The following is a 27,737-nucleotide window of genomic DNA, read 5'->3' as shown; positions in this document are numbered from 1 at the left end:
ATTTTCTATTTTCTGATTTTTAAAAACACACAGAAGCTGCGTGAGATAGGATTGGACAGACTAGGCCTGTTTCCTGACTATACTGAGTTCGTTCTATATACTATACGTTCCTAAGATAGAAACAACTAGGCTAAGAAGTATTATTTTTGTTGTGATTTAAGTGATAAGGAAGTGTCAGATGGTGGTGGCACAAACCTTTAATCCCAGCACTTGGGAGGCAGAGGCAGGCAGGAGGCTAGCCTGATCTGAAGAGCAAGTTCCAAGACAGCCAGAGCTACAGAGAAACTCTGTCTCGACAGCCCTACCCCCACATCCCCCCAAAAAGAAAAAAGATAGCGAAGATCTGGGTATGTAGCTTGGCGTTGGAGCCACTTGCCTGATGTGTGGGTTTGATCCCAGTACCCTAAGAATAAAAGTGACGGAGACTAACTGAACAGTGCAACCTAGGCATCTTGTCCCATTTCTCTAAGATTATTATATGAACATTGTATAATGCAAGTATCTAAAAGTAAGAAAGTGAATGTGTTTTCTATGCTTTCCTCTAAAAGATAGTATTATAATTCATATTTAATCATGTTTGATTGCAAAGAGCAGGAGAAATGCTTGTGATAAATACATCTTTTCTTATTTTTGTGTATTATTGTTTCTACTTGTGCCTCTTAAATAATACAGTAAGCACATAATTGGATCTTTTTACATTAATTTATTTTGCATGTGTATGAGTACAATACAGTACTTACAAATATATATTTACAAAGTTAAGCAACCATTGTAATTCTTCTAATTTCAGAACATTTCATCACCCTACCAACCCCACACCTCCACAGAAACCCTATGTCTGTTAGCATTAATCCCCAGTCTCCCTTGTACCCTTTGCTGATAAGCATTCATGTACTGTCTACTTCAGAATTTGCCTATTCTGGGTATGTTATAAATAAATTGTACTGGGTATTTTATAATTACAATAATATTAATGTGTCTGACTTCTTTCACCTGGTGTCATGTTTTCAAGGTTCCTCTGTGTGACAACGTCAGCATTCCTTTTTATACCTGAATCTCATATAATAGGGTAGCACTTAATGAGGAACATCCATCTGCTGAGGAATGTGTGGGTGGTTTCTACTTTTAGCTATTAAGGTGGTCATCCTTAATAGTATACTGTTTTGTGTGAACATAAAGTTTTGCTTGTTTTGGGCATATATCTAGGAGTGGAGTTAGTAGGTTATATGGTAAGTGTGTTTAACTTTTGAAAAGCTGCCAGATTGTACATTCAACCATGCAGAAAGAAGGGTTGTAGTTTCTCATTACCTTACCAGTACTGAATAGCTGTGATTTTGATTATAATGGGAAATTGCATCTCTATGGTTTTGATTTGTACCTTGGCAGGCAATGATACTGAGCATTAGTTCGTTATTTTATGTATACAGGTGTTTGGCCTCATACCCATGCAGACCGGAAGAGAGAATTGGCTCTCTTAAAACTGGAGTTATGAATGGTTGTAAGCCACCATGTGGTTACTGGGAATTGAACTTAAGTTCTGGAAGAAGTCAGTGTTGTTAACTACTGAGGAATCTCTCCAGCCCCTGAATAACTTTTAGTGGCAATAAAAAGTGACAACAACTCAAGTGCCTGCTACCTGATAGGTGGGCTTAAAGCAAAACCAAAACTGATATCTATAATGGAACATTACTCAGCCATGAAAAGGAATGAATTAATGATGCATGCTATAACATGACTAGATCTTTAATGCTCAGTGAAGCTGGTTGTAAAGAATTTCATACTCTATGAGGCATATCTATAGAGACAAAATAGATTCATGACTCCGTATGATTAAGAGACAAGAGTAAATAGGAATGTTGGTAGAGGCTAGATCTTTGTTTTGGGTAATGATGTTATAAATGAACCTTCATGATGTTTGTAAAACACATGAATATACTTTAAAAATTATTAGAGTGTACATTGAGAGTGGATTCTGTAGTATATTATAAAAAGTAGTCCAAGTTTGTGGAGCCTTAAATAGTTTATTTTTTCTTCTCATAAAAGTAAATTAAGGGGCTGGAGAGATGGCTCAGCGGTTAAGAGCTGGTTGTTCTTCCAGAAGTCCTGAATTCAATTCCCAACAACTACATGTTGGCTCCCAACCATCTGTAATGGGATCTGGCGCCCTCTTCTGTCATACAGGCATACATGCAGACTGGACACTGTACATAATAAATGTTTTCAAAAAAGATTAAGACCATTTCTTTTTTTAATCAACAGCAACATTCTCAGTTCCTCCTTGCTTTTTATTCTTGCCCCCTTAATATCTTTTAGATTTGCCCTTGTTGGTGTTGGATCTGAAGCATCTTCCAAAAAGTTAATGGATCTTTTGCCTAAAAGAGAACTTCATGGTCAGAATCCTGTTGTAACTCCATGCAATAAACAGTTCCTGAGTCAGTTTGAAATGCAATCCAGGAAAAGTAAGCAAATCTCTCAGCAGCCTTTTTAAAAATGTATTTAAGCAGTGTTGCTGTCATTTGTTAAATATTACACTTAGGAAGTCATGTTACTATTTAATTTTGCATGAACTTGATTTAATCATTGCTTATGACTATGGGTCAATATACTGGAAACCCACTCCCATTCCAGTTTTTTCTAGATAGACCAATCAGTATGCAACAGTTTGAAAGCTCTCTGGTGCTGGCATTCTTGTCCTGCCACTCTCATCCTGGAGAACAGAAGCTGCATTCTAACCTTAGAGGAGGAGCCTCTACATGTATTATCTGCTCTGATGGGGGAGAGGCTAATGAAGTAGTTACTGGGTTTTCTGCTTGCTACCAAGACCTTTTGCTACTTGGTAAAATAAATATAGAAGACACTTGTTATTAGTAGAAATTCAGGTGGTTGTTTTGTTTTTTTGGGCATTTAATATAAGATTTATCTGAAGAATATATTACATGGCATAAAATAATCTGTTATTGAAATTAAGATTTCCTTTGAAGATTTTCTGTTTTGGCTATTGCAGAGTACTGGTATTTTAAAAGCAACTTGTTTATCTCTCAATAGAAATACATTTAAATTTGAATATTTTAAGACTAGGAAAATACTTAAATAAATGTGAATGTTTTCCTTGCCAAGTACTTTAGGTCTGAGGCATCTAGAAATTGATGAGTAGTATAAATGAACTTTGAAATAGTCTCTAACAGCAGTGGTTACAACTCAGACAACTTTTAATAAGTGCTATTTATGAGTATTTGGATGTTTGCAGCTACACAATCAGGACAAATGTCTGGGGAAGGTAAAGCTGGTCCTCCAGGAGGCGGTTCACGCGCAGCATTTCCACAAGGTGGTAGAGGACGGGGCCGTTTTCCAGGGGCTGTTCCTGGTGGGGACAGATTTCCTGGGCCAGCAGGACCAGGAGGGCCACCTCCACCTTTCCCAGGTAAAACTTTTTAAGTTATCATGGAGAAAACATGTCTGCCTAATACCTCTTTTTCCTTTCTCTCTTTTTCAAGTAATGCATTATTAACGTGACTCACTCTCCTTGTTATGCTATTTTTGGAACCCAGGAAATTTGATCAAGCATCTTGTTAAAGGAACTCGGCCTTTGTTCCTGGAAACTAGGATTCCATGGCATATGGGGCACAGCATAGAGGAAATACCCATTTTTGGCCTAAAAGGTCTTTATTTTTCTCCACACTTGCTTGACTTTATATATAGAATATTTACATCCGTCTTATTTTCTTACCTCTTAAAAAATCCTTTCAAGACCATTTTCCCTGTTCCCTTGTAGCTTGGCATCAGAGTAGAGTGTAAAGTGGGCGACTTCCCTGTGAGAAGTGTGCGCTGAGAGATGGAAACTCAGTGTTAAAATCTTACCAAGTTCTCTGTGTAGTGATTTTCTGTAATCATAATTTGCACTAGTTAAATTTGTAAGGAAACTCTTTATCTTTGTAATTATTAGAGCATTACCCTGTGGGTTTCATTCAAAGAGCGAGTCATGGTTTATAAATTCTGCTTTTAGAAATGTATTCTTGACATGTAATGGTTAAATATCTTTATTGAAGTGATTTTTTTCCCCCCTTTTCTCTCCTTTATTTTATAGCTGGACAGACTCCACCACGTCCACCTCTAGGTCCACCTGGCCCACCTGGCCCCCCAGGTCCTCCACCTCCCGGTCAGGTTCTGCCACCTCCTCTAGCAGGACCTCCTAATCGAGGAGACCGCCCTCCACCACCAGTTCTTTTTCCTGGACAACCTTTTGGGCAGCCTCCGCTGGGTCCACTTCCTCCTGGGCCTCCACCTCCAGTTCCAGGCTACGGCCCCCCTCCAGGTCCACCGCCTCCACAGCAGGGACCACCTCCACCTCCAGGCCCCTTTCCACCTCGACCACCAGGTCCACTAGGGCCTCCCCTTACACTTGCTCCTCCTCCACATCTTCCGGGACCACCTCCAGGTGCCCCACCACCAGCTCCACATGTGAATCCTGCTTTTTTCCCTCCACCAACTAATAGTGGCATGCCAACATCAGATAGTCGAGGTCCACCGCCAACAGACCCATATGGCCGACCTCCACCATATGATAGGGGTGACTATGGTCCCCCTGGGAGGTAAGTTAAACATGGAGTACTGAAACTCTTTAGTTGGTAAAAGATAAATTACTATGAAGTCTTTTATATTTTAGAAATATAGTTTTTGTCCTGTAGAAAGATCAGATTTCTAAACTGCAACAAATTCAGCCAGAAAAGGAGAATTTGATGTGATAGGGAAGACAGCTTTTTCCATCTGGAAAAGTAACAACTTCTCTAAAGCAAATGCCAAAAGCTGCTTATTTGGAGGTGTTTACATTATTATTAACTTGAGAACTTTTGTTAAGTAACAACATATCATTCCTTTGTCTTTTGTAGGGAAATGGATACTGCAAGAACACCTCTGAGTGAAGCTGAGTTTGAAGAAATCATGAATAGAAATCGGGCAATCTCTAGCAGTGCTATTTCAAGAGCTGTATCTGATGCTAGTGCTGGTTTGTATATTTGTTTCAGTCTTCTTTCCTATTTATGTTAAGAATCACCCTGGGGTTGGGGATTTAGCTCAGTGGTAGAGCGCTTGCCTAGGAAGCGCAAGGCCCTGGGTTCAGTCCCCAGCTCCGAAAAAAAGAACCCCCCCCCAAAAAAAGAATCACTCTAAACCCAGAGGCTGGAGAAATGACTTAGCTGTTTAGAGCTGGCTGCTTTTCCAGAAGAACCCACCATCTGCTAATTCCAGTTCCTGGGGATCCAAGGCCCTCTCCGGCTTACAGTGCAAAGATAGACACGTGCCGTCAAAATACCCATACACAGAAAATTTAAAATTAAACACAACCCAAAGCTAAGTGCAGCATATAAAGAGTTTTCTTAATTCTTATGTAATCTGTATAGTTAGTCCCAAATCATCTGTCACTTAGTTTTAAAGTATTAAAGAAAGATACATGTCAGTGTAATAGGAAGACTGCCAATTTTGAATTACTAGATTTAGATTTAAATACTTATTGGGTGGAGAGGTGACTCTGTGGTTAAGAGCACTGGCTGCTAGTGCTGGAATCCATTATAATTCTTTTTCCTCAGTGGGTATCAGGCACACACAGGGTTCACAGAAATGCATGCAAACAAAATGTCCATTTACATAAAGTTAAAAATAAATTCCAACTGGGGATTGGAGAGGTAGCTTAGGAGTTATACTGGCTGCTGAGATTGATTCCCAGCACCCGTATGGTAGCTCACCAACCTTTATAATTCCAGTTCCAGGGAATCTGACATCCTCTCTGGCCTCAGTGGACACCACTCTTGCTTTGGATACAAAGACATATGTAGGCAAAACACTTGTGCACCTGACACGATATAAATATGAACTTTGGTGTTTTATGGTTCAGAGCCCTAGAGATAGCTTATTCATTCCCATATTTGCAAAGTAATAATAATAACTGTGTCTCTTCATGGCAGAATCAATTGTATTAGCTTCATGAAAATGAGAGTCTTCCAAATTCCAAAAAACTGAACAAAAGTCATTGTCTGTGGTCATCTGAAGATGATTTTTCAGGTCAGGCGGAGATGACATATGCCTTTAACCCCTGGACTTGGAAAGTAGTCAGATTTCTGAATTTGAGCCAGACTGCTCTATAGACTGAGTTCTAGGACAGCTTGAATTATCTCAAAAGATAATTTGAAAACAAGTTTTTTTTGATAATTAACCTTTTCTTTTCTGCAGGTGATTATGGGAGTGCTATTGAAACATTGGTAACAGCAATTTCTCTAATTAAACAATCCAAAGTATCTGCCGACGATCGCTGCAAAGTTCTTATTAGCTCTTTGCAAGACTGCCTTCATGGAATTGAGTCCAAGTCCTATGGGTCTGATCAATAAAATGTTCCTGTGTCATGTATTTTAAAACACACACACACACACACACACACACACACACACACACACACACACACACACACACACACTTCTAAAAAGTGAAACTGATTTTACTTACTGTGTACCCAACAGTTTTTTTGGGGTTTGTTTTTGGTTTTGGTTTTTGTTTTTTTTTTGTTTTTTTTTTTTAAAACGGCCCCCCCCCCCAAGCTGGGGACCAAACCCAGGGCCTTGCGCTAGGCAAGCGTCTACCACTGAGCTAAATCCCAACCCCTTGTTTTTGTTTTTTTTTAACTCAGATATATTGGTGCTTCCTGAAATACTTAAATGCAAGGAACTATATGGCTTCTCTTCACTCATAGACATCTGTATACAGTCAAGCGCATTTGAGTGATATAATCTTTTTGATTCTCATAATTCCCATTCTTACTCACTGTTTTCTAGCCAAATGGGGCTCCCTTCTCCTGGACCTCTTAAGCATTTGACCACCTTACTGATTTGTGCTTGATATTCCTCCTTGGAACTACTTTTCTTGCTGTTTTCTTCCCCTAAACATTTATTTGCCTCTGTATTTCTTCATGTTTTACCATAATCTAGTCTGCCAGAATCTATTTCACTTGTAGTATTTGCTATAACCATCTATTCATTATTGAATATGCCCATTTCCTAGTGAACACATGTTGAACAATGGTAGGGGCTTTACCAATTAAACACTGCTTTAACAAGAGACAGGATGTGTTTGAAAGAGTTATGAATGACTGGTTATTTTGTAATAAGGGTGGTTTTATTTTAGATTTATTTTGTATGTATCAATGTTTTTCTAGCAAACATGTATGTATTTCTCTGGTGCCAGAGGAAACCAGAGGAGAACATTCATTGAGTCCCCTCAAACTGGATAGCTTTTATGTGGGTACTGGGAATCAAACCTAGGTCCTCAGAGCAACAAGTGCTCTGAACCACTGAGCTATCTTTTCAGACCCTGTGTTTTTGTTTGTTTGTTTTTAAGATTTATTTATTTTATGTATATGAGCACACAGTACTCACTCCAGACACGCCAGAAGAGGGCGTCAAATCCCACTACAGATGATTGTGCGCCACCATGTGGTGGCTGGGAATTGAACTCAGGACCTGTGGAAGAGCAGTCAGTGCTCTTAAATACTGAGCCATCTCTCCAGCCTCTTGATACTATTTTTTAAAAGTTACTTTTTAAAAGCATTTTTAGCAATTTTGAAATTTATTTATTTTGTGAGGTAAATGTTTAATCTTTACATGATCTCTTTTGAGACAGAGTCTCATGTACATGAGGCTAGCCTTGAACTTACAGAGAGATCAGCTTGACTCTTCATTCTTTTTTTTTTTTGGTTCTTTTTTTCGGAGCTGGGGACCGAACCCAGGGCCTTGCGCTTCCTAGATTGACTCTTCATTCTTACACAGCCGCATTTTTGAATATTTTGATTTCATATATGCGGATATTTTGCCTGCATTTCTGGCTATAAAATACCCATGTTAGGTACCCACAAAGGCTAGAAAAGTGCCTTGGATTCATTCCCAGAACTAAAGTTAGAGGCAGGTTTGAGCCACTGTGTGGATGCTGAGAATTGAACCTGTATTCTGTGGAAGAGCAACCAGTATTTATAACCCTTGAGCCATCTCTCCAGTTCTCCACATGTTGTTCTCTCTGACCTTAGTATGCTTTTCCTGGAGGTAGTATCTTAATTGAGAGCAAGAAGTTCATATTGGTCAGTTTTTACTCTGTTACTACGTTTTTGGCTCATTATAAGTATCTCTGAACAAATTTGTCATAACTAGAGGTTGTGTCATGCATTGTCTTCATTGTGAGAACATCTAGCTTGATGAAGAAGCTTGCACTTAATATTTAAGATTAGGTGCCCGGTTCAACAATTAACGATGAAATATTATTTAAACTAATGGAATTATTATAAGGTTTGGTTAGGATTTTTGGGTTTTTAAGATGAAATGGCAAAATTTGCACGAATTTACTTTTCTTCATTGTTTCATGGGTTCTCACTTAGCAATTGCAACATGACTTTTTTTTTTTTTTTTTTTCTCCACTAAAATAATCAATGTCCAAATTGTCAACATCATTATTCTCCCACTTTGGTGCTATTGTTAAGTAATCCAAAGAATAGTTAAGTATAAGCACTGTGCCACCACGATGATTCTTAAGATGGATACTGAGTAGTTAATGGGTAATAACATTTAGTGTGGGTGCACTAGGCAAAGGGATAGTTGACAGTGCAGGCAGGAAGGAGCAAGAGGACAAAATATTTCATCATGATTGACTCAGTCTAGGGTGGCCTGGGTCCTGGAAATATGACCAGGGGTTTCAAGGAAATGAAGAAAGGACAGACACACTTAGATACATCCAGAATCAGGGTTCTACTGCTGCAACCTGGAACTTTGAGGATGACCAGTACAGTACTAGGGCAGGGCCAGCTAGTCTAGGTAGGAGGTCTCTCTAGAGTACCAGTTACTGTCTGAAAAACCTCCCAACAGAAGCCGCTTTTTGTAGTCTTTCTGTGCAGTGATCTTTTCATAAACACTCAGCTCAGGTTCCTCAGTGTAGCTAGCCACTGCTGTATGGGAATTATCTTTGCCAGGGTTCCATGGGGTTCAGCTAGGTAGGGCCTTGGAGTTCCCAGATACATGGCCCTGGTAATAATGCGTTCATTCAGAATTCATTCACTAGGAGCTGCCTCTGTTCCTACCCTAATCAGAATGGCATATGATTGTTTTATTTCTGAAACTACACTTAATAGTTTTAGGCTGGTGGTCTGTAGCTGCAACCATGGAAAGTAAAACTAGTGATAAAGGAAAGATAACTGTATTAAATATCTTGTGAAGCTTTCAGTTACGGACAGCATTAATCCAGTAATTTCTTTTAGAAGACGTGAACGATCAAGAGAAAGGGACCATAGTAGATCACGGGAAAAGAGTCGACGTCATAAATCTCGGAGTAGAGATCGCCATGATGATTATTACAGAGAGAGAAGCAGAGAGCGAGAGAGACACCGGGATCGCGATCGGGATCGTGACCGGGAGCGCGACCGAGAGCGAGAATACCGTCATCGTTAGAAGGTGGGCATTCCTTTTTATTACTTTATTTATATGTGTGTGTTGTTAACAGTAATTATAACTCCAAGGCTGTTGTTTATACAGTAAATATACCTACATTTTAAGTGGTCCAAGTACTTGTTCTGATTTAATCTTCTGGAAACATCTGAAAACAGGTAAGCCATCACAGGTAAATAATTTTGACCTTTTCCTCCTTGAATATTCATGAGTTATCTCTGACTTTTAGATTTCAGATTTTCATAGTCTTAAAGCAAGAAAAATAATCAAGAGGACTCATTGTGTACTTCTAAATTTGAAAATTGGGATTCTTGTAATCACATACATTGTTTGCATGTGATTTTAAAATATTTATAAAATATTTATGTGCTTGGATTTTTAAAAATAAAATTTTTATTCTTCCTAGAATTAATTTAATTTGTCCCTGAAACCTTTAAAGAAAATCTAATATTATAATAGGTTACAATACAAAAATATGTTTTTCAGCAGTGAAAGAGGTTTTTTTCCCTTTTAAAAATCACTTTTAGATGAGAATTGCTAGCATTTGATATTATTTTTAAAGGAACACTATCTTTTATTTGCAAAGAAAGCATAAACTGGATTTAGGGTTCATATCTAAAAACTTAAAATTGTGCCAAGCCATACATCCCAAGTGAGAAATACTTGGGAATAATTTTCTTTGATGTTTCATTCATAAACCATGATCATTGTCTTTTTTTTTCTGTATTTTAAAATTCCTGTGTACATTTTTTCATAAAGTAGAATGAGTTGTCTGTTTATGCTTCATTTTTACATGTAATTTTATTTTCTATTTGTGAGCAGTGTTTACTCATGAGGAGTGGGGCAAGAGCACTGTGAATCTTGAATGTGGCAGGTTATCAATTCTGTAAACACATTTGCATTAAAGTAGATTCAAAACAAAGCCTTTATAAGTATACTTAGAAGTAAATTTTACAGAAACTTACTGAAAATCCAGTCTGAAAATTGTTAATATTTAAATTGTAATTGGCTTTATCGTGTATGTAATTTTGTGACTAGTAGTTTCTTTAATCATCACACACATACACACTCACTCAAGATCCCTTTTGAAAAAGAAAAAAAATGTAAGGTAATTTTTATGAAATACAAGTTTCATAACAGTTTAAGGGCTTTATGAAGTGAGGAAACCCATTTTCTACTTTGTCTTACATCTTGAATATTTATCAAAACCTTTTTACTGGTTATATGTTACACTAAAATTTTAATTCTCAAAACATTTCTCTATTTTAAAATTACTAGAATTGGTACTGTTTGGATATAAAAATTGGATATTGTATCATACAAATCTAAACTAAATTTTAAATGAGGTTTGTTTTTTTTTTTTTTTTTTATTTCTAAAGTATCCATTAGGGTGGATTGGGATCAAGTTAATACTTGAAATGTCTAATTATCTGTTATTTGGTAAGGTACCAATTTTACAAGTTGTATTTTTATTTGTTTGTTTATTTATTTATTTTAGACTTTCCAGTTTATCCACCATCTTATAGTTACCAAAGATATGATAGTGAAACTTGGATACATATTCAGTAATTTAGTGTGTCCATCAAGGGGCCTCTAAGCCAGTTCATACGTAGCTTCAATTAGCAGTTTTTTTTTAAAAACAGGTTTTCATAAAATTAATCCAGTAAACTAAGTATGCATTGTTAATTTTACATTGAATTTACACTGCAGTCAAGAGTAATCACCTAACTATGTCATGATTCGAGTCCCACGTCATTTAGACATTAACTACAGTTTCTTAGTATGCAGTTTTTTGCAATCAGTGATGTATCATTTCCCAAGTCCCATGTTTTGTTTGTACATTGAGAACCAGAATTGAGATTGAGTTGTAATATTGTTATGTGCCTTCTTCATCCAAGCAAAATTTTACAAGTATTTACAGTGGGGGAAAGAAAAAAATATGTTTTCCTGGATTATTGTACCTTTGCCATACCAAACAGTATTTATTGTGGAAGTAGATGTAAGAGGGTGGGGGTGGGCATAAATACATATATTGAAGTGCAAATCTATTTGCAGATTTTATTACCATTATAAGGTCTGTTGACCTCTTTAGAAGTTTTTAAATATGAGTCCTTTTGAACTTCCTTGTAAATTTTAAGTGGAATAAATGGAATTAGAAGTACTTCACCAATAAAGTGAATGTCAGTCTCTGTATAAGTCAATGATGTAACATACTGTCAAGTGATGGTGGTGGTGGTAAAGGGCAGGTTCTGGAAGTGTGATGTTGACAGCTGTTAATGTCTGTCCCATCCTAAGTTTTTTTGTGTTTGAACTGTTGAGTAATGTTAATTGCATTCTCATTTGAAAAAAATGTATTAGTTTTTCTAAAAGTTTTCCATATCGGAGTTCAAATAGGTGATAATATTTCGAGAAAAATAACAGCTTTGTAAATTTCAATGTATAAATGCATTGTGCTTCATATTCTGTAATTTTTGCCTCTATTCTCAGACCACTCTGAGCAAAATAAAAGCTGTAAGGTTTTGTTCTCACAGGAATAATGCTACTGTTCAGTTGCAGCCGAGCTCCTTCCCTTGGTTGTGTTGCTCTGACAACTTGTTTAGAATAGCCCCACTCAGCAGTTTCTGTTAACAACTGAATTCTGTGTACTGAAGAACAATGAAAGCAAATTCTTTTTCTAGATGCTTTTTATTCAGGCTTTTCTTACTAATTTATGAGATTCTCATGTTCTCAAATGATTACTTTTCCCCCCTAAGATACTGTATTTGGAATCTGGGTTATAACTCTAAGAGTATGGCCGTGTGATTACTTCTACCATAAATGTCATGTACTTGGATTTAATTACTGCATAGGATCTAGGATACTTTGTGTTTTTTATCCAGGTTATTATAGCTTGTGTTAATTTGGGGGAAAGTCCAAAGAAAATCATTTCTTTTATATTAAGATGTTCCATCTTGTTAGGAGTGTTACGTTGAGGCTTTTATGAAAATTAAATTCTTTTTTATTGCCTAGTGAATGATAACTGTCTGTTAACAAGATTTCCAAAGTACTTCTACAAGTCTTAGATCTCATGTTGTTACCTGCCTAGTGTTCCCAGAGTTGTTCTCTTGTGGTTTCCATATATCTCAACCGCTCCGCTTCATCTCGCCATGCTGGCTCTCGTTTCTTTTCTGATTTCTCAGAGTTTTAGTATGTGTAAAATCTATCTACTGTTTTTCTTGATGTGACAAGAGAGGGTAGAAAGCGGCCTCTTGGGTGGATGTATAGTCTGTTTTGCTCACTGTGGTTTAAGAATATAGTTTTGTTTATAAATAATTGATGTTCTGTCTTAAAAAAAATTCAGTGCCAGTGTGAGTCACCTGCTCTCACCTCATCTCAGTGTGATATTTTTGCCATTGTTTAGTTTGTATATTGGATTGTTTGGAATACATAATGTTTTAAATAAATTCAGTTAGTATTGTTTAAAGGAAACCTACTAACCAGTAAGAGTAGAGTAACATTCATGTTCTGTAAATTTATGCTTTTGTGTTCTGTAGTTAGCAAGTTCTAACTCTTGATAGTGGGTGAATTCTAAATAACAACCAGCTTATTTTGAAATATCCATATTTTTTGAGTGACTCTCTTTGGCACAAAGCTTTTTTTCTTTCATTTTCTTTTTTGTGATGCAGTATCTTTCTGTGTAGTCAACTGCATAGGATTCTTCATTGTGTATTTTGTACAGTAATAAAGTGATTTAGTTGAAATGGGGTAAGTATGCTCAGAGAAAAGGGGCTATGAACTTTTTGTTAACATTAGTAATAAATGGATTTTTTTTAATGTACTGTGTTCTAGTCAATATAAGGAGAAACTCAGGAAGAGTTAATATGTTTAGATGCTTCTATTGCCTACCTCATGCCCATTCTTCATTAAGGAGAAATTTTCAGATATAGAAATATAGATTTTATTAATTTAAAAGCAATTGCATTTCTAAAATTATGTGAGGATCCTTCAACACATTACTATGAAAACCTGTAAGAGCTGAGTGTGATAGTACACACCTGTGACCTTAACACCTAAAGAGACTACTGATGCAGGAGGATGCTGTGAGCTTCAGACCAGCCTGGTTTACATGTGAAGTTTCATGCTAGCCAGGCCTCTATACTAATACCCTGTTTCAGAAATAAGAGCAAACACTCAACATAAAAACCTATGAGAATTCTTTATCAAATAAATATTCAAATGTTTTACTTAAAAGATTAATTTACCATGAGTTTTAAAATATGAATAACACCAAGATTGCATATATAATTAACACTCAATTTGAGTCGTTCATAATTATTTGAGAGTTCATTATCTCAAAATATAGGCATTTCAGTCTATTGAAATTTTACTGCTTGCTTTAGCTTGCAGACTTTAAGGCTAGTTTCATTGTCTTAGTTCATGTAATAGCTGTTTGTGTAGGTTCCTTTTCATAGCTGACAGGTAAAGCAAGTAACTGTGTGGCTTTGACATTACAGATTTGATCAAATGCAATTTTGAACATACGGGCATCAAATGTATTTGTTACTTTTAAGCTTTTTAATATCTTTGTTTATGTAGATGTCTACTTAGACATTCGAGTCTATCATATGGAATTGGATTATTGGAAATGGGTTGTATTGCCTTCAAATTTTGCTTCCGTTTGAGATTGTAAAATTTGTGTTTATGTAAAGTGTTTAGAACTAGAAATAAAAGTTTCTAAACTATTCCCTAAATTTTATGTCTGTATGGTAAAATTTGAAGATTTATCAATTAGTAAAGACCTATCTATAATCTAATGAAGCAAAAGATGAGTGCTTTGGTTCTGCATAAACGTGTGTTTTATGACCTCACGACAGGATTTCCTCTATACAAGTAGTAAGTTTCCATTGGGGTCATGGTAATATATATACCCCGTGGCTTTTTGAAAGATTGATATCACCCTACCCCCTCACCCCGGAATTGTGACATTAAGTAATTTTTCTCTCAGTGACTCATTCTTCATCCTTTATAACAAAACAAAAATATTAGGGGAGATAACATTTCTTTTTTAGTAGGATTATGAATTTTCCACAATCTTTTTTTGTAGATTAAAATACCTGCCATATCTTTCTCTAATGTTTTTAAATGTCACTAATGCTGGAAGTGTTAGTGTAGGTAATGGGATTAGTATGTTGTGGAGTCCTGAATTCAGTCTTCAGCATCAATCCCAGTAAACAAAGATATCTACCAAAATTTTAACCTGTAAAACTAAAACATTTGAAAACTGATGTTGTAGTTTTTTTCTGTTAAATAATTCCTCTGTATAAGCCTATCAACACATCATGAAAGTGAAGGTACAAAGGGTGATTTCTAGAATAGTTTAAATGACTCTTTAAACAAGGTAGTTGAGAAAGACTCCTTTTGTACTTTTAAGATTTAAGGTTTTACTAGGGAGGATGGATGTGTCTATACACACTGATATTCTTAAGATTCTCCCAATAGAGAAATGAACACAAAATTCATAGTCGTTACCAAAATTCATCCTAATTATAAAACAAAGGATCTTTCAAAATTATTTTTATTACAGAATGCCACTAAGTATTATGTGCTTTTGAAAAATATTAAAATATCCCTTAATATTTCTATTTTAAATATTTGGTATAAAAGTGATCATTTTTAAATTAATGATTCTTTTTTGGACATTTACTTGACATTTACATAAATATGTATTCCTGAACCTATAGTATCAATTTTATTGTTGGGTTCCCCTCTCCCTCTTTATGTAAGTTTTCGATGAGACTCATCATTGTAGATACTCATTAGTTTGTGTTGGGCTAGTGGATATAGGTGAAGTAGAAGAAAGTAATGTCTTAAATTGTATTGTGTCTAAAGATTTGTATGTGGATGTCATATTTAATGACCATATTGAGGTATTTACTTATAAATTCTGTAACATGGAACTCCATTGGTTTATAACAAATTGGCAGAAGTTCGTGTATGCTGTCAAATACAGTTAATTTGTAAATTTCACTGCATTTTTATATTCAGTTCAGCATTTGTTAAATACATTGATATGTGGATGAATGAAAAATATCTACATTCAAATCCAAGCATTTTCCCATTTATTTTGTAGTGTGCATATTTTAGACAATGACTTACGGTTGTTCTCATCATCCCAGAAACAGTAGCTGCTGTTTTTTCATTTGTTACTGTGACTTTGTTCTTTTTAAAATTACCATTTTTGCACAAAACAGTGGTCTTCATATGAGAATCACTAAATTTCAAAGGAATTAATACATAAAGAATGAAATATGAGAATTTATTTTGAATTTGTAAATTCAATTTATAGGAGCATTTCTCCATCATGTAAGCAGCTACTGTTTGAGTTACTTTTTATTTTGTGTTAGAATCCCTAACAGTGACTAGTTGCACGACTTGTGTATGTATAGCTAAGCCAACATTTTTTTGTGTATTCTGGGGAATAGCAAAATCTACATCACAAATTTTGACACATTACAGCTGAAGGAAGAGGAACACCTTCCAAGACAAAGCAGTCTTCACGGGGAAAGTGACGCTTGTCCAGCAGTTTGCTTCTTGATTGAACTGAACCTGTAAGGATTCATGGATAAACTGAACAGGAATAGATCTGAATAAAGCAAATCTGCATAAATGGTAACCAGTAGCTCTACTTTTATTTTTTATGTTGCTTAACTGTTTTATTTGAAGGAAACTGTGTGATTTAAAAAGTTAATAGCTTTTGCAACTTTATTACTGGTTATATATTTGGCCATTATAATGTGCAAGCAATTGGAAAAAGTCAAGTAAATGCTTGTTTTTATAGTAGTTTGTTCTTGTTAAAATGTTCATATGATAATGTCTGTAAACAGCACCAATTTGATTACAATAGATGTAGTGTTGTAATAAACTGTTTAATGGGGCTGATGTGTAAAGCTGTTCAAGTTATTTGATGTTTACACCTCAGGGAAAGTCTTGTGTTCAGCAATATCTAAAGATAATGTTACTATGACAACATTTTTACTGTCCTTTAAAAAAGCATTGCAATAGCGTGTTTGGATATGCATCAATCTAATCTTGCGTTCAGTGAATTAAACATGACTAATTAAGTGTCTATTGCCCTTGATTTTGATATTAGAATAGGTGATTACATGGGTATTTAATATTTCTATATTCTGCTTTTCTAGCTGTTTTTACCTAGTTAGCTTGTGATTTTGCTGAATGGTATGTAAACGTGTAAAAACTGAAATCTGACAGAGCAATCCAGTCAATGTGTTAGGGGGTCAAAAAATTGAAGGTTGTAACATTTTTGGTAAAAATTCATGTATTTGCTACAGTAGTGCAGCTTAATTACAACCCAGATATACTGAAATGAAAATTGTGAACTGCTAGCTTTTAAGATAGATTTTGATAATTCTGATTTCATGCAGTAATTTACTGTTTCATGCTGATGGTGCCATAGGCAGTGTAATTATGGCCACACAGCAAGATAAATGAGTAAAGAAAGCCCTAGTATTGTACTTGATAAAAATTTTTGAGGGGTATGATGTTTATTAACATTGGGTTGTATTCTTCAGTGTGAATAATGAAAAATTATAGTTACACTGTCTTCATGGTTCGAGGAATTCTGTGTATATTCCTGTAACTTTGTTGATCTATGCTTGATTAGAGTTAGTTATCAGTTGTTTTTTTTTTTTAATCCAGCCTTAATAAAAGGTTGTATTAAACACACCTGGCTAGCATGTGTTCTGCAAAATTAGCAGAAACAAACTGTTAATTTGATTGCCTATTTTTATAGGAAGATAAAAATCTGAATTACTAAAGAATTTTTAGATAAAGCCCTTAAGCTAATTTGTGTTAAATATGTTTTAAAAGATCTTAAAGTTTACCTAAATTTAAGAGCAGTGCCTAAGGCATGTACCATAGGTCGAGAGTGTGCAGCTTGAGAGATTTGTACTTTTCTTCTTCAGTTTCATCTTTTCTGCTTTTAAAATACTCAAAAATATCCATACCACTGTCAGTTCATTTTAAAACATTTTGTGAGCAGAGTATTTTTTGCAAGGGATCATTGGTGTTTACCCAAACTGTTGTTAGCTCTCAGAAATGATTTTTCTTAAGTTTTAATCTTGTTGAAATGCAATTACCTTTTAATTTGAGAGTTGTATCAAAATCTATTTTGTTTTGTATATAGGTATTGTAAGTTTTTGTCATTTCTTAGCTTTTTTAACAGTTTAATTACAATATCCTAATGTGAAGCCGTGTGGACATACATGTGTTTACAAGGGAGATTAAGATTAGTTGATAGTGAGATTAAAAGGTAAGTACAATGCCCATAGATAGAACTTCTCTGAACATTTTTAAAATGGAATCAAAAATACATATACTTGAAATGAAACTGGAGATTTTGTACTAATTTTAATCCTTTATTACCTTTTATTTTTCTTTTTTAAAAATGAGTTGGAACTCTTGTTGCTCTCTGTATGTCACCCTCTTGCCCGGCTTATTCCATTACCTGACTTTGGACACAGACAGAGTGGACTAGCATTGTTTGCTGCTGCTAGTCCATTATTTTAAGTGTTGTCAGGAAGAAATAAAATAACTTTGGTTTGTCTAGTTTTACAGTGTCTCCTCCCTGATAACACATGAATGTCAGCAGTAAAAGTAAACATTGCAAACCTTGTTTTATTTGTCAAAGCCTTCTGTTGTTGAGGAGTCAGTTTCATTTGAAAACTGGTTTTTAATGTGTAAAAACAATCCAAAGAGATAAAATTTTACAAAGACACCAAAAAAAAAAAAAAAAAAAAAAAAGAGAGAGAGAGAGAAATAAGAGACAGGCAGGCAGGCAGGCAGGCAGGCAGACAAATGAACTAAAGAGTAGAAAAAGTCAGAAGAAAAAAGGAGCTAGGGAGAATTTTCAAGAAATTGTGGTTCATATAGTGGCAGTGAAAGCAAGCTTGAGTTTGTCTTGAATCCTAGCATTGCCTAGTGCTGTGCAGTCACATTCCTTGCAACTAGTAGTTAAAATTCCAGATGCTTGGTAAAGCGCCCACATGGTATTTCTCCTGGAGCAGCACTTTGAATTCAATATACTGCTTTGAGGTAAAGGAAATACATTTGTAGAAAGGATTCTTTCAGTGTACATTTACATGTGTGTATGTTTTGTCAGCTTTCATCAGCAAGATGAGCAAGATTTTAGTGACTTGCCATAGCTATTGATCATACATGTTAGGCCATTTAATGTCTCCTTAACCTATAATCTTAAGCAGTTAACTACAATTTGGAATTTACAAATAGCATGTAGCTTAAGGTATTATTTTGATTTGATTCTCCTATGGAGACTGTTGCTTTAGTTTTTACTAGTTTAAAGTCAGTTCTAAAAATAAACATGGAAGTTTTCATGAACGTTGTATAATATTTTATAGTAAAGGGGGGAGATTGTTGAAAAGGGTAAGACTTTCTCTTTCCCTGTGTTGAAATGTGCCAATAGCCTAAGTACATTCTGTTTCATACAATGAGATGCTACTGCAGAACTCCGATTGGAGTGCTCTTAACGTTTTAGTTTTGCTACCCAAATGGTCATTGCATTGTTTGTATCTTGCAAGGTGGCCCCAATATTGTGTTTTAAGCTTCAGCTTAAGTTATTTTAAGAGGAAGTTTATGTTCTGATTCTTTACTGAGAATACAGTGTTGAGATTCTTGCTATTGCACAGATAAACTGATTTTTAAATTTTATTCATGAACTTCATTTGCATCCCATGGCCCTCTGTAAATGTTTCCCCTGGTTGTGTGTTCTTACTAAATGCACGCTTTTTCATTGTACATACTAGACATTTTTTTGTGCTAAAATATATTAAGTAGGGTTTTTGTAGCAAAGCATTCTATTTTTATGTTCTTATAGTGTATGTGTTAACATTAATATTCAGTTTAAACACTGGTGTATTTATTTTTAGCAACTTGACTCCTAGAAGCCTTAGACTAATTTTTAAATAAACATTCAACCAAAAATTATGAATTTCTTGAGATGTGGCCTTATATGTGGTGTTTTCTGTGTTCATATCGTGAGATTTTTTTTTTAAATTTAGATTTTATTTAAATCAAGATTTAGAATTAGTTTCATTTTAAGTCAAAACAGAAAGTGTACTATGCGTCTAGGCTTCTGGGAGGAAGTTCTTACACTCTTCTTTCTTAGCATTAGAAAGAAGCAATATGAATTTATGAATATTCTAAATATTCAGGCCATTGTATTATGTTCAGATTGCTTTAGGTTGGTTTTAGCCCAATGTTTCTTTAAAGTTCCAGGTAGTTGGCATTCACTGAATATATAGCTACTATGGTTTTCATATGGGGCATATGAACTCTTGGTTACATGTAGGCAGATTTTAAAGACTTCCTGCTACATTAATTATGTTGTAACGGGAGACATCTAAAATATTAGGTAGCATTGAATTGAAGTCACACAGGTCTTGAATGGTATTCGTGGATAGTAAATACTACGAGCAGTTTCCATATCAAAGTACCCTAAAACTCCACCATGGGAGTAAATCACATTCACTTCATGATTGGATATACCCTTCATTTTAGTAAAAGTACTTCATTTTGAAAGTTTACACTTTACTGTGTAACACTTCTCAGCATTTCTGTGTGCAAATTATTTTAAAATTCAGTGATAATTCATGGGGTTTTTTTTGGTTTTTTTTTTTCATTTTTTTACTTTGGAAATTGTAGTACTCAGGTGGTATTTAATGAGAAATGATCATTTGAGGTGAATCATAATGCATTTTGAGGACTGCAACTATAACATTTATGACTTTAGCCTTAAGAAAAGGTCTATTATTCCTTCCTTGCATCCCATGGTATATTAGCAAAGTAGTTTACAGCCCAGCACAGCCTTACAAAGTTGTTTTACAAATTTTTATGGAAAACCCTTAACAATTAAAAAAATTGTATCATATTACAGTACCTATGGGTTATGGTCCCCCTCTGTAAATAAGTTGTCTAATACCAGAAGGCCAAAGAAAGTCTTGATTTAGCTATTGAATGTGGTGACTTCATAAGATTTCTGTGCAAAAGGTAAGGTGATATTCCATTCAATAGGCATTCTTTTGATGTCCATGAAAACTAGACTTCCATATTAGCTTCTTTCAAAAGGCTCATTCCCATTTTATTAAAATGTTTGTACTTGCAAATTTGTGTTTAATGTTTACTTTGTCTTTTCTTTCTTTAGCATTTAGGTGACTGTTCAGCAGTTTTCTATATGGCCATTGTTGGCCTTAAACTGCGCTAGTAACAAGCATGGTATTTATCTTGTATGGAAAATAAAAAAGTTTTCGTAAGACTTTGCAGTTTGCTCTTTTTGTTTGGCTTATAATTTTGGTAACTATTTCCTTTACCCTTGAATAATATCTGTTGGGGAAATGCAATATGAAAGATTAGACTTTCATGTGTATTTTGTCTAAGCCAACACTTTTGAGAGTGGCTATTTTCTCCTGGCATATTTTAAAAGTTTAAATCCATTTCGTGTGCATGCATGCATACATACGTGCATGTCCAGCCATGGCCCAAATGTGGAGGTGGGATGACAACTTGCAGGGGTTAGGTGGCATCAGCTTTACTTGCTCAGACATCTGGCTAAAATATAGTTGCCTCATCTTAAGAAGATTATGAACCTCACTAATCCTTTAGAATTAACATTTTTGGATCATAGCAACATACTTTACCAGTTAACTTAGGAACATTATGGGACATACTTTTAAAGAACAGATTAGTTCGTCAAATATTTGATCCACTGGGGCTGGAGATATAACTCAGTTGGTGCAGAGTACTTGCATACAGCGCTGGAAGTCTGGGTTTGATACATGGCACCAATAAGAGCTGACGCAGTAGGGCACATCTGTAATCTGAGCACTTGGGATCAGAAGTTTCCTCATCTGATGAGATTCAGGCCGTCTTTGGGTAGTCTTTTAACAAAGAAAGACATGTGATATACAGTTGAAGTTCTGAACAAATTCTTATGTGCAAATACTAATTTCTCAATAACAATACTAAGCAATTTGATTTCTCAGTAACAATGCTAAATAATTTAGATTGAAATAATGCAGGTTGCCATCAGTGCTTGTGTAGCATTTTAGGTTTCTTGTTACTGTTTATGCATTTTTTTAAAAAAAATTATTTATGTATATGAGTACACTGCAGCTGTCTTCAGTCACACCAGAAGAGGGCAGCAGATCCCTTTACAGGTGGTTGTGAGCCACCATGTGGTTGCTGGGATTTGAACTCAGGACCTCAGGAAGAGCAGTCAGTGCTCTTAACCACTGAGCCATCTCTCCAGTCATCTTTATGCATTTTTAAAGTTGCATTTATTGGAATAACTTGAGGCTCTTTTTAGCCTTTATGTAACATCAAAGAGCATGTAACTGCGTAACGTTAGTGGGAATATCTTGAGTAAAGAACACATCAAATTAAGAAGGAACCAGCCACAGCCTGCATTGCTTCACACTATAGTATAGATGAGGAGGACATTAAATCTGCGATCCTCCTGCCTGCCATGTTTAAGTGCTGCCATAACAGGCACAGTGCCATTCCCATTTTCTGCAGAGCTAGGGACTGAAACCCAAGGCCTCCTGCATGATAGTCAAGCACTCTAACAGCTGAATTCCAGCTCCGACCTGGGTAAAGCTGGGTCTCCCTGCTAAAGAAGGGATTTAAGATGATTTCCCTAGTCTTCCTATTTGGGTTTCCTAACCATGAAATAGCTACTTTCTGGGCCTTTTCAGAAGTCCATAGAGTCAGCTGGGTGTGCGGTACTGTGTGCCTGTAATTGCCAGCACCTGGAAGTGGAAGGAGAGGATCAAGTTTGAGGCCAGCCAAAGTAAGTCAGCAGTTATCTCTATTTTTGTTGTGCAGGCACTTAACCTGTCAGATCAGAGGACCACATACAGGGTTAGCTCTTGCTTTCCACTTTTAGATAGCCTCCCCTTGTCTCTGCCAGAGTGGCACACTCCGCCTAGCAGGTTTGTGATCAGTATGAGTGCTGAGATGGAAAGTGCATGCCACTGTATTCTGGCTTTTACTTGGGCTTTAGGAGTCACGCCATAGGGTTTCTGTAGCCAGTGCGGTTACCCAGGTAGGCCCTACATTTAATGGGAGGAAAGTCCCCACACTCAGTTATGAAAGCTTTAGCTTCTTTCCTGAACATTATACTACTGAAACCCGGAGAGTTAGGCCTGGCAAAGAGGGAAGCTCCTAACGGACCTGTTGGCAGGAGAGTTCAGTGTGGTAGGTAGAAATTTGAAGGATGCTTGATTGCCTGAAGCAGGTGTTGAGGAGCATGGGAGTCATGGGGCTTTGTGGTGTGAGGAGAGAGCTAACTCCTGTGGATTGCCTCTGTACACAAGCACAGTCGCCCACACCTCCCAAATTCCCTCAGTGTCTCAGGGAGTGAGGAGTGTGTGTGAAGTGGCAGGATTTAGTTAGCATTTCAAAGCATCTTTACAGATTAAATTGGGAAAGAGATGAGGGAGGTAGGACAATGAAGTTTACTAAATCAGGAGATGAACTACAAGGGAGAGAGTGAGGTAGCACAGAGTGAGAATGAAGGGCTTGTGTAAGGCTGCAGCAGTGACGATGGAGTACATTGGGAGACAAAGGGTGCACATTTAGTGTTTTTGCTTTCCATTTTATAATCATGTAGTCATGACTTTGAAGTTGAGAACTGGGGTTAAATCTTAAGTTATGTAACCTTTAGTTAAGATAGAGATAAATTTGCTAAGAACTTGACCAGTGGTAAAAAGGAAGGTCCATTGCTATGGTCATACTTATGTTTTAGGAAGCAAAGGACTCATCGAGTTCAGTAGTACTGAGTACTACTTTCTTGGATGGAAACAGAAAAGTTCTTTCAAAGGAGAATAAATACATCAAAGCTTATAGGTTTGTACTTAGGTGGTAGGAAGTTTACAATATTTGAAGTAGAAGTTGAGAATACCATCATGTAAGTGTGGCTTATATTTAGGAGAAGTGATATTCTTAGCTCTATTAAGGCTTGGCACGCATTGAGGTTTAGGCTTCATTTATTTGTGGCAGTCCATTTGCCTGCATCTGTTTCCCAGGAGGAGATAAATGCATAAAGCTGCAGACAGGCTGTCACCTCAACTTGCACTTTGTTGTTGCCTAGCCACAACATACAGCTTACCCATTTACTCCCTGCCTGAGGCTGTGCGTTACAGAACTGCTTTTGTACTTTTAGTCTTTCATTTTTTCCCTCACACTTTATGGTAGATTTTACAAAAAAAAGCTCTGAGGAGTTGTGATGGGCAGAAAAATGAGTGGAAGTTAGAAAATACTCTTGGGATTCTCATTTTACAGTTATTTGTCCGTCCCTATCACACTAAGTCTTATTTTTTAAGTTATTGATAATTAAACTGAAATTAGGAATATGTTTATAAATATTCACTTCCAGAAATCTTGAGTACCTATTTACATAGATCTTGTGAGATGCTTTGTATTTAAGTCAGGGTATAGTAAGCAGCTCAAGTAATACTTCATTTTCTTAAAGTATCATACAAATATTTATGCAGGACAGAAGAATTGGCTTAGCGGTGAAGAGTGTACTTTTCTTCTTGGTAAGCATCCAAGATTGGTCCTCAGCATTAATATCTGGTAGTATTTAACCTCAATGGACACTTGGCACGCGCGCGCGCGCGCACACACACACACACACACACACACACACACACACACACGTGTGTGTACATAATTTTTTAAATATTGGTACTTACTCTACATTTGTGGTTAACTGTCAGCTACCAGGTGGACAGATGAGTATAAAACCTGGGGAAGGGTCTAGAAAGATGTCTTAGCAATTAGGAGCACTGGCTGTTCTTCCAGAGAATTCAGGTTCAATTTCCAGTAGTCCGTGGCAGCTCACAGCTGTTATTCCACTTGTAGGGGATAGAGTGCCCTCTTCTGCACTCTGAAGACACAAGGCATGTTCATGTTACATAAATATGCATGCAAGCAAACTCTTAAATAGTATAAATCAAAGCTTATACAAGTTTAGAGTGTAGAAAATTGAGCCCTGTGTTCCCCTTGGAAGTGTCTCACTCATCCTAGGAACACAGCTGGTTTAGAAAGATGTGTAAGTTAGGATGCTCAGCCAGCAGCTGTGTGCATTTACTGGTGGGTGGCTTCACAGCCAGCAGCAGGTCTCAGGTTATCCTGTGAGCAAACGAGCTCCTTAGAGAACTCACATTCCTTAGAAAGGTAGGGTGTATATCTGTACACAGAAACTACAGCTCATAGCCCATTTTATTGGGCTGGTTTAGATTAATGATCTGAGGAGAATATACGGCGATGCAGTTGTTTTCCGGTTATTTCCCTTGCTCACACACATAATAACTACAGAACATGGCATCCTTTATTAGGCCCATAACTGAACTGTCATAAACGAAATGTAAAATTCACACTTTTTAAGATCCTATGTGTGTCTGTCTTTGTTTTTGAGTACTCCCAAGGGAGTTTAGTCTTCCTAGTTTGCCTTGCTTTTTTTTTAAACTTAAATGGCTGTAAGTTGTACCTTTCTTTTTCTTGAGACTGGTCTTCTCTGTATAGCCCTGGTTATCCTAGACCTCGGCCAGGCTGGCCTTGAACCCAGAGAGACCTGTCTCGAAAGTGCTAGAATTACAGTTTCTACTTCAATCCTCCCAAACTTTTTTGCTTACTGGCAAAATCCACAATAGGAATCTCGAACTTAACCTGCTGAGACTGAACTCTGATCATTGGTACATCCATCTCAGCTACGCGTTCCACTGAGTCTAACATTTTAGTTGCTACCTCCTAAAACTTGGAGAGCTCCCCTTGATCCATCACATTTCACATTCAACACATCAGCCCATCTCCCATCAATGAATACCCAGGACCACTTTCTGTATTCAGACTGCTTTCTGCCCTTGATACCACACAGTCTCTATAGCACAGATATCAGAATCCTGCAGTAGCTTGCTCCCTGTTTCAGTAAAGCTGTAGTGCTAAGAACTTCCTTTCTGAGCTCTAGGTCCTTTTTCTGACCAGATGATCTAATTCATCTCTTGCCCACTGTGCTCAGCCTATTCCTGTCTTTTTTTTTTTTTTTTTTCCTGTTTTTCAGACAGATCAACATGTTCCTCCCTTTGAATCTTTGCATGGTACATACCATGCTCTCTGGAGTATTGTGGGTGTCTATGCTAGTGTTTCAAATTTATCCTCACCATTCAGTCAAAATAGGGTTTAGCAAGTAAATACATATACAAGGTCAGAGGACTAAGTTACCTTTTTGGTCTCAGTCACAGGCCTCCTTACATGTAGGGAATTGAACCCAGGACCCTGGACACACTGTGCTGTACTGGTCAGCCTGGAGTATGTAGTGAGTTCCAGGACAGCCAGAGCCACATAGTGAGACCCTATCTCAAAAAAAAAAAAAAAAAAATAAGTTAATAAGATTTAAGACTCATTGACGTTGGGCAGGGGAGGTGCCATCATGGGGCAGAGATTTGTAGATCTGTGAGTTTGGGGCTAGCCTGGTCTACAGAGCAAGTTCCAGGGAAGCCAAGTTGTTTATATTCACATTCTGTTGCTTTGCATAATACTGTGGCGATCAAGGAAATGTTCTGATAGCATGTTAAAGTAGAAACAAACAGTCTAAAACATAGTACTTGGACTATAAATTTTTGGATGCCATTTTCAATGGTTGTCAGCTTTATAAAGTTTTCTCATTAAAGGTGTAAAAATGCAGTAGAAAATGGTCTATAGCAACATTGACACCAGTTGGCCTGGGAACTGAGTTCTGCATTACAATTATCAAGTATAATACACACTACAGGTTTGCAAGTTTGTCTTTTCTGTATTTTTGTTTGGTTTTTGAAACAGGGTTTCTCTGTGTAACATCCTGGAATTTGATTTGTAGACTAGGCTGGTCTTTAATACCATGCCTGGCTTTGTTTGGCTTTGTTCTTTCTTTTCTTTTTTTTTTTTTTATTTTTTTTTTCTTTTTTCTTTTTTTTCCGGAGCTGGGGACCGAACCTAGGGCCTTGCCCTTGCTAGGCAAGCGCTCTACTACTGAGCTAAATCCCCAACCCCTGTTCTTTCTTTTCTTTCTTTCTTTTTTTTTTTTTTTTAAAGATTTGTTTATTTATCGTATGTATGTGAGTACACTGTCACTGTCTTCAGATACACCAGAAGAGAGCATCGGATTCCATTACAGATGGTTGTGAGCCACCATGTGTTGCTGGGATTTAACTCAGGACCTCTGGAAGAGCAGTCAGTGCTCTTAACCACTGAGCCATCTCTCCAGCCCAAAATGTGTAGCTCAAGCTGCTCTCAAACTCCTGCCCCTACCTCCTTCACCAAATCCTACCTGCATGCGCTACCACAACAGGTTTTACTCTTAAGATAGGATCTCATTCAGGCTGCTTTTGAATTCTGAAACGTGCTTCTACCTACCTCCTAACTGAGAATCAGAGACCACCCCAGCCAACCCATTTTTAGACTACCTGTAATGCCCATCTGATACTTAAATTCATATACCATAATTTAAGCTAGTTCTTACCATTGGCTATCTAATCATCTCTCCCCTCCCCACCTCAGGGATCACTGTGGTATTTGTTTATCTTAGTGGAGATCTCTTCTAAAAATCACTTCAATTACCTGATTAAGAAAACGAACAGTTGGGGTTGGGGATTTAGCTCAGTGGTAGAGCGCTTGCCTAGCAAGCACAAGGCCCTGGGTTCGGTCCCCAGCTCCGAAAAAAAAGAAAAGAAAAAAGAAAACGAACAGTTGAGGCTGGAGAGATGGCTCTGGAGTTAAGAGCACTGTCTGCTCTTCCAGAGGACCTGGGTTCAATTACCAGGACCCACATGGCAGTTCACACCTATCTATAACTCCAGTTCCAGGGCATCTGACACTTTTACACAGATAAACATGAAGGTAAAACACCAATGAACATAAAAGTAAGCTATGCATTAAAGTGAGCAGGTGAAAGTTTTGAACACATTAAGTTGCCCTGGTGATTAATTTTTTTTAACATACTTTGTTTTTTATGGTAGTTTTGCTTTGTAACATGACAGATCCAGTATATGGCCGTACAATTTTAAGCAAGCACTACCAATTGAGTTTTAGCCTAGTCATCTTTACTGAATTTCTAGCAATATACTGCCATCTAGTGATAGGTTTGCACAAATTTTGTAAATTGTGTGAAGGTTTTAGTCCCTAATATTTTTCACTGGGAAAACCTTTCAGTAAAGAGATTCA

At 36.6% G+C, this 27,737-nt stretch overlaps 1 protein-coding gene across 6 annotated transcripts in view; it reads left to right on the top strand.

The window, feature by feature from the left end:
• The window catches only part of Cpsf6 (cleavage and polyadenylation specific factor 6), a 30,891-nt gene extending 10,098 nt beyond the window's left edge, over positions 1–20,793 (top strand). The window contains exons 4-12 of one of the 6 annotated variants that reach the window (XM_032912787.1): positions 2,314–2,459; positions 3,248–3,421; positions 3,549–3,659; positions 4,085–4,589; positions 4,887–5,002; positions 6,223–6,373; positions 9,279–9,473; positions 9,555–9,625; positions 15,963–20,793. In XM_032912787.1, coding sequence (XP_032768678.1) covers positions 2,314–2,459; positions 3,248–3,421; positions 3,549–3,659; positions 4,085–4,589; positions 4,887–5,002; positions 6,223–6,373; positions 9,279–9,473; positions 9,555–9,625; positions 15,963–16,015 — 1,522 coding nt within the window. In that variant the 3' untranslated portion in view covers positions 16,016–20,793. Of the gene's footprint in view, positions 1–2,313; positions 2,460–3,247; positions 3,422–3,548; positions 3,660–4,084; positions 4,590–4,886; positions 5,003–6,222; positions 6,374–8,255; positions 8,268–9,278; positions 9,474–9,554; positions 10,786–15,962 lie in introns of those variants that run through there. The other 5 variants (XM_032912811.1, XM_032912795.1, XM_032912819.1 and 2 more) reach the window with 5 other exon arrangements.
• Positions 20,794–27,737: the final 6,944 nt, after the last annotated feature.

This window comes from Rattus rattus, chromosome 1, assembly GCF_011064425.1.
Source record: "Rattus rattus isolate New Zealand chromosome 1, Rrattus_CSIRO_v1, whole genome shotgun sequence".
NCBI lineage: Eukaryota > Metazoa > Chordata > Mammalia > Rodentia > Muridae > Rattus > Rattus rattus.
The sequence above is the reverse complement of the archived record's forward strand: the minus strand, read 5'-3'. Positions and strand labels throughout refer to the sequence as shown.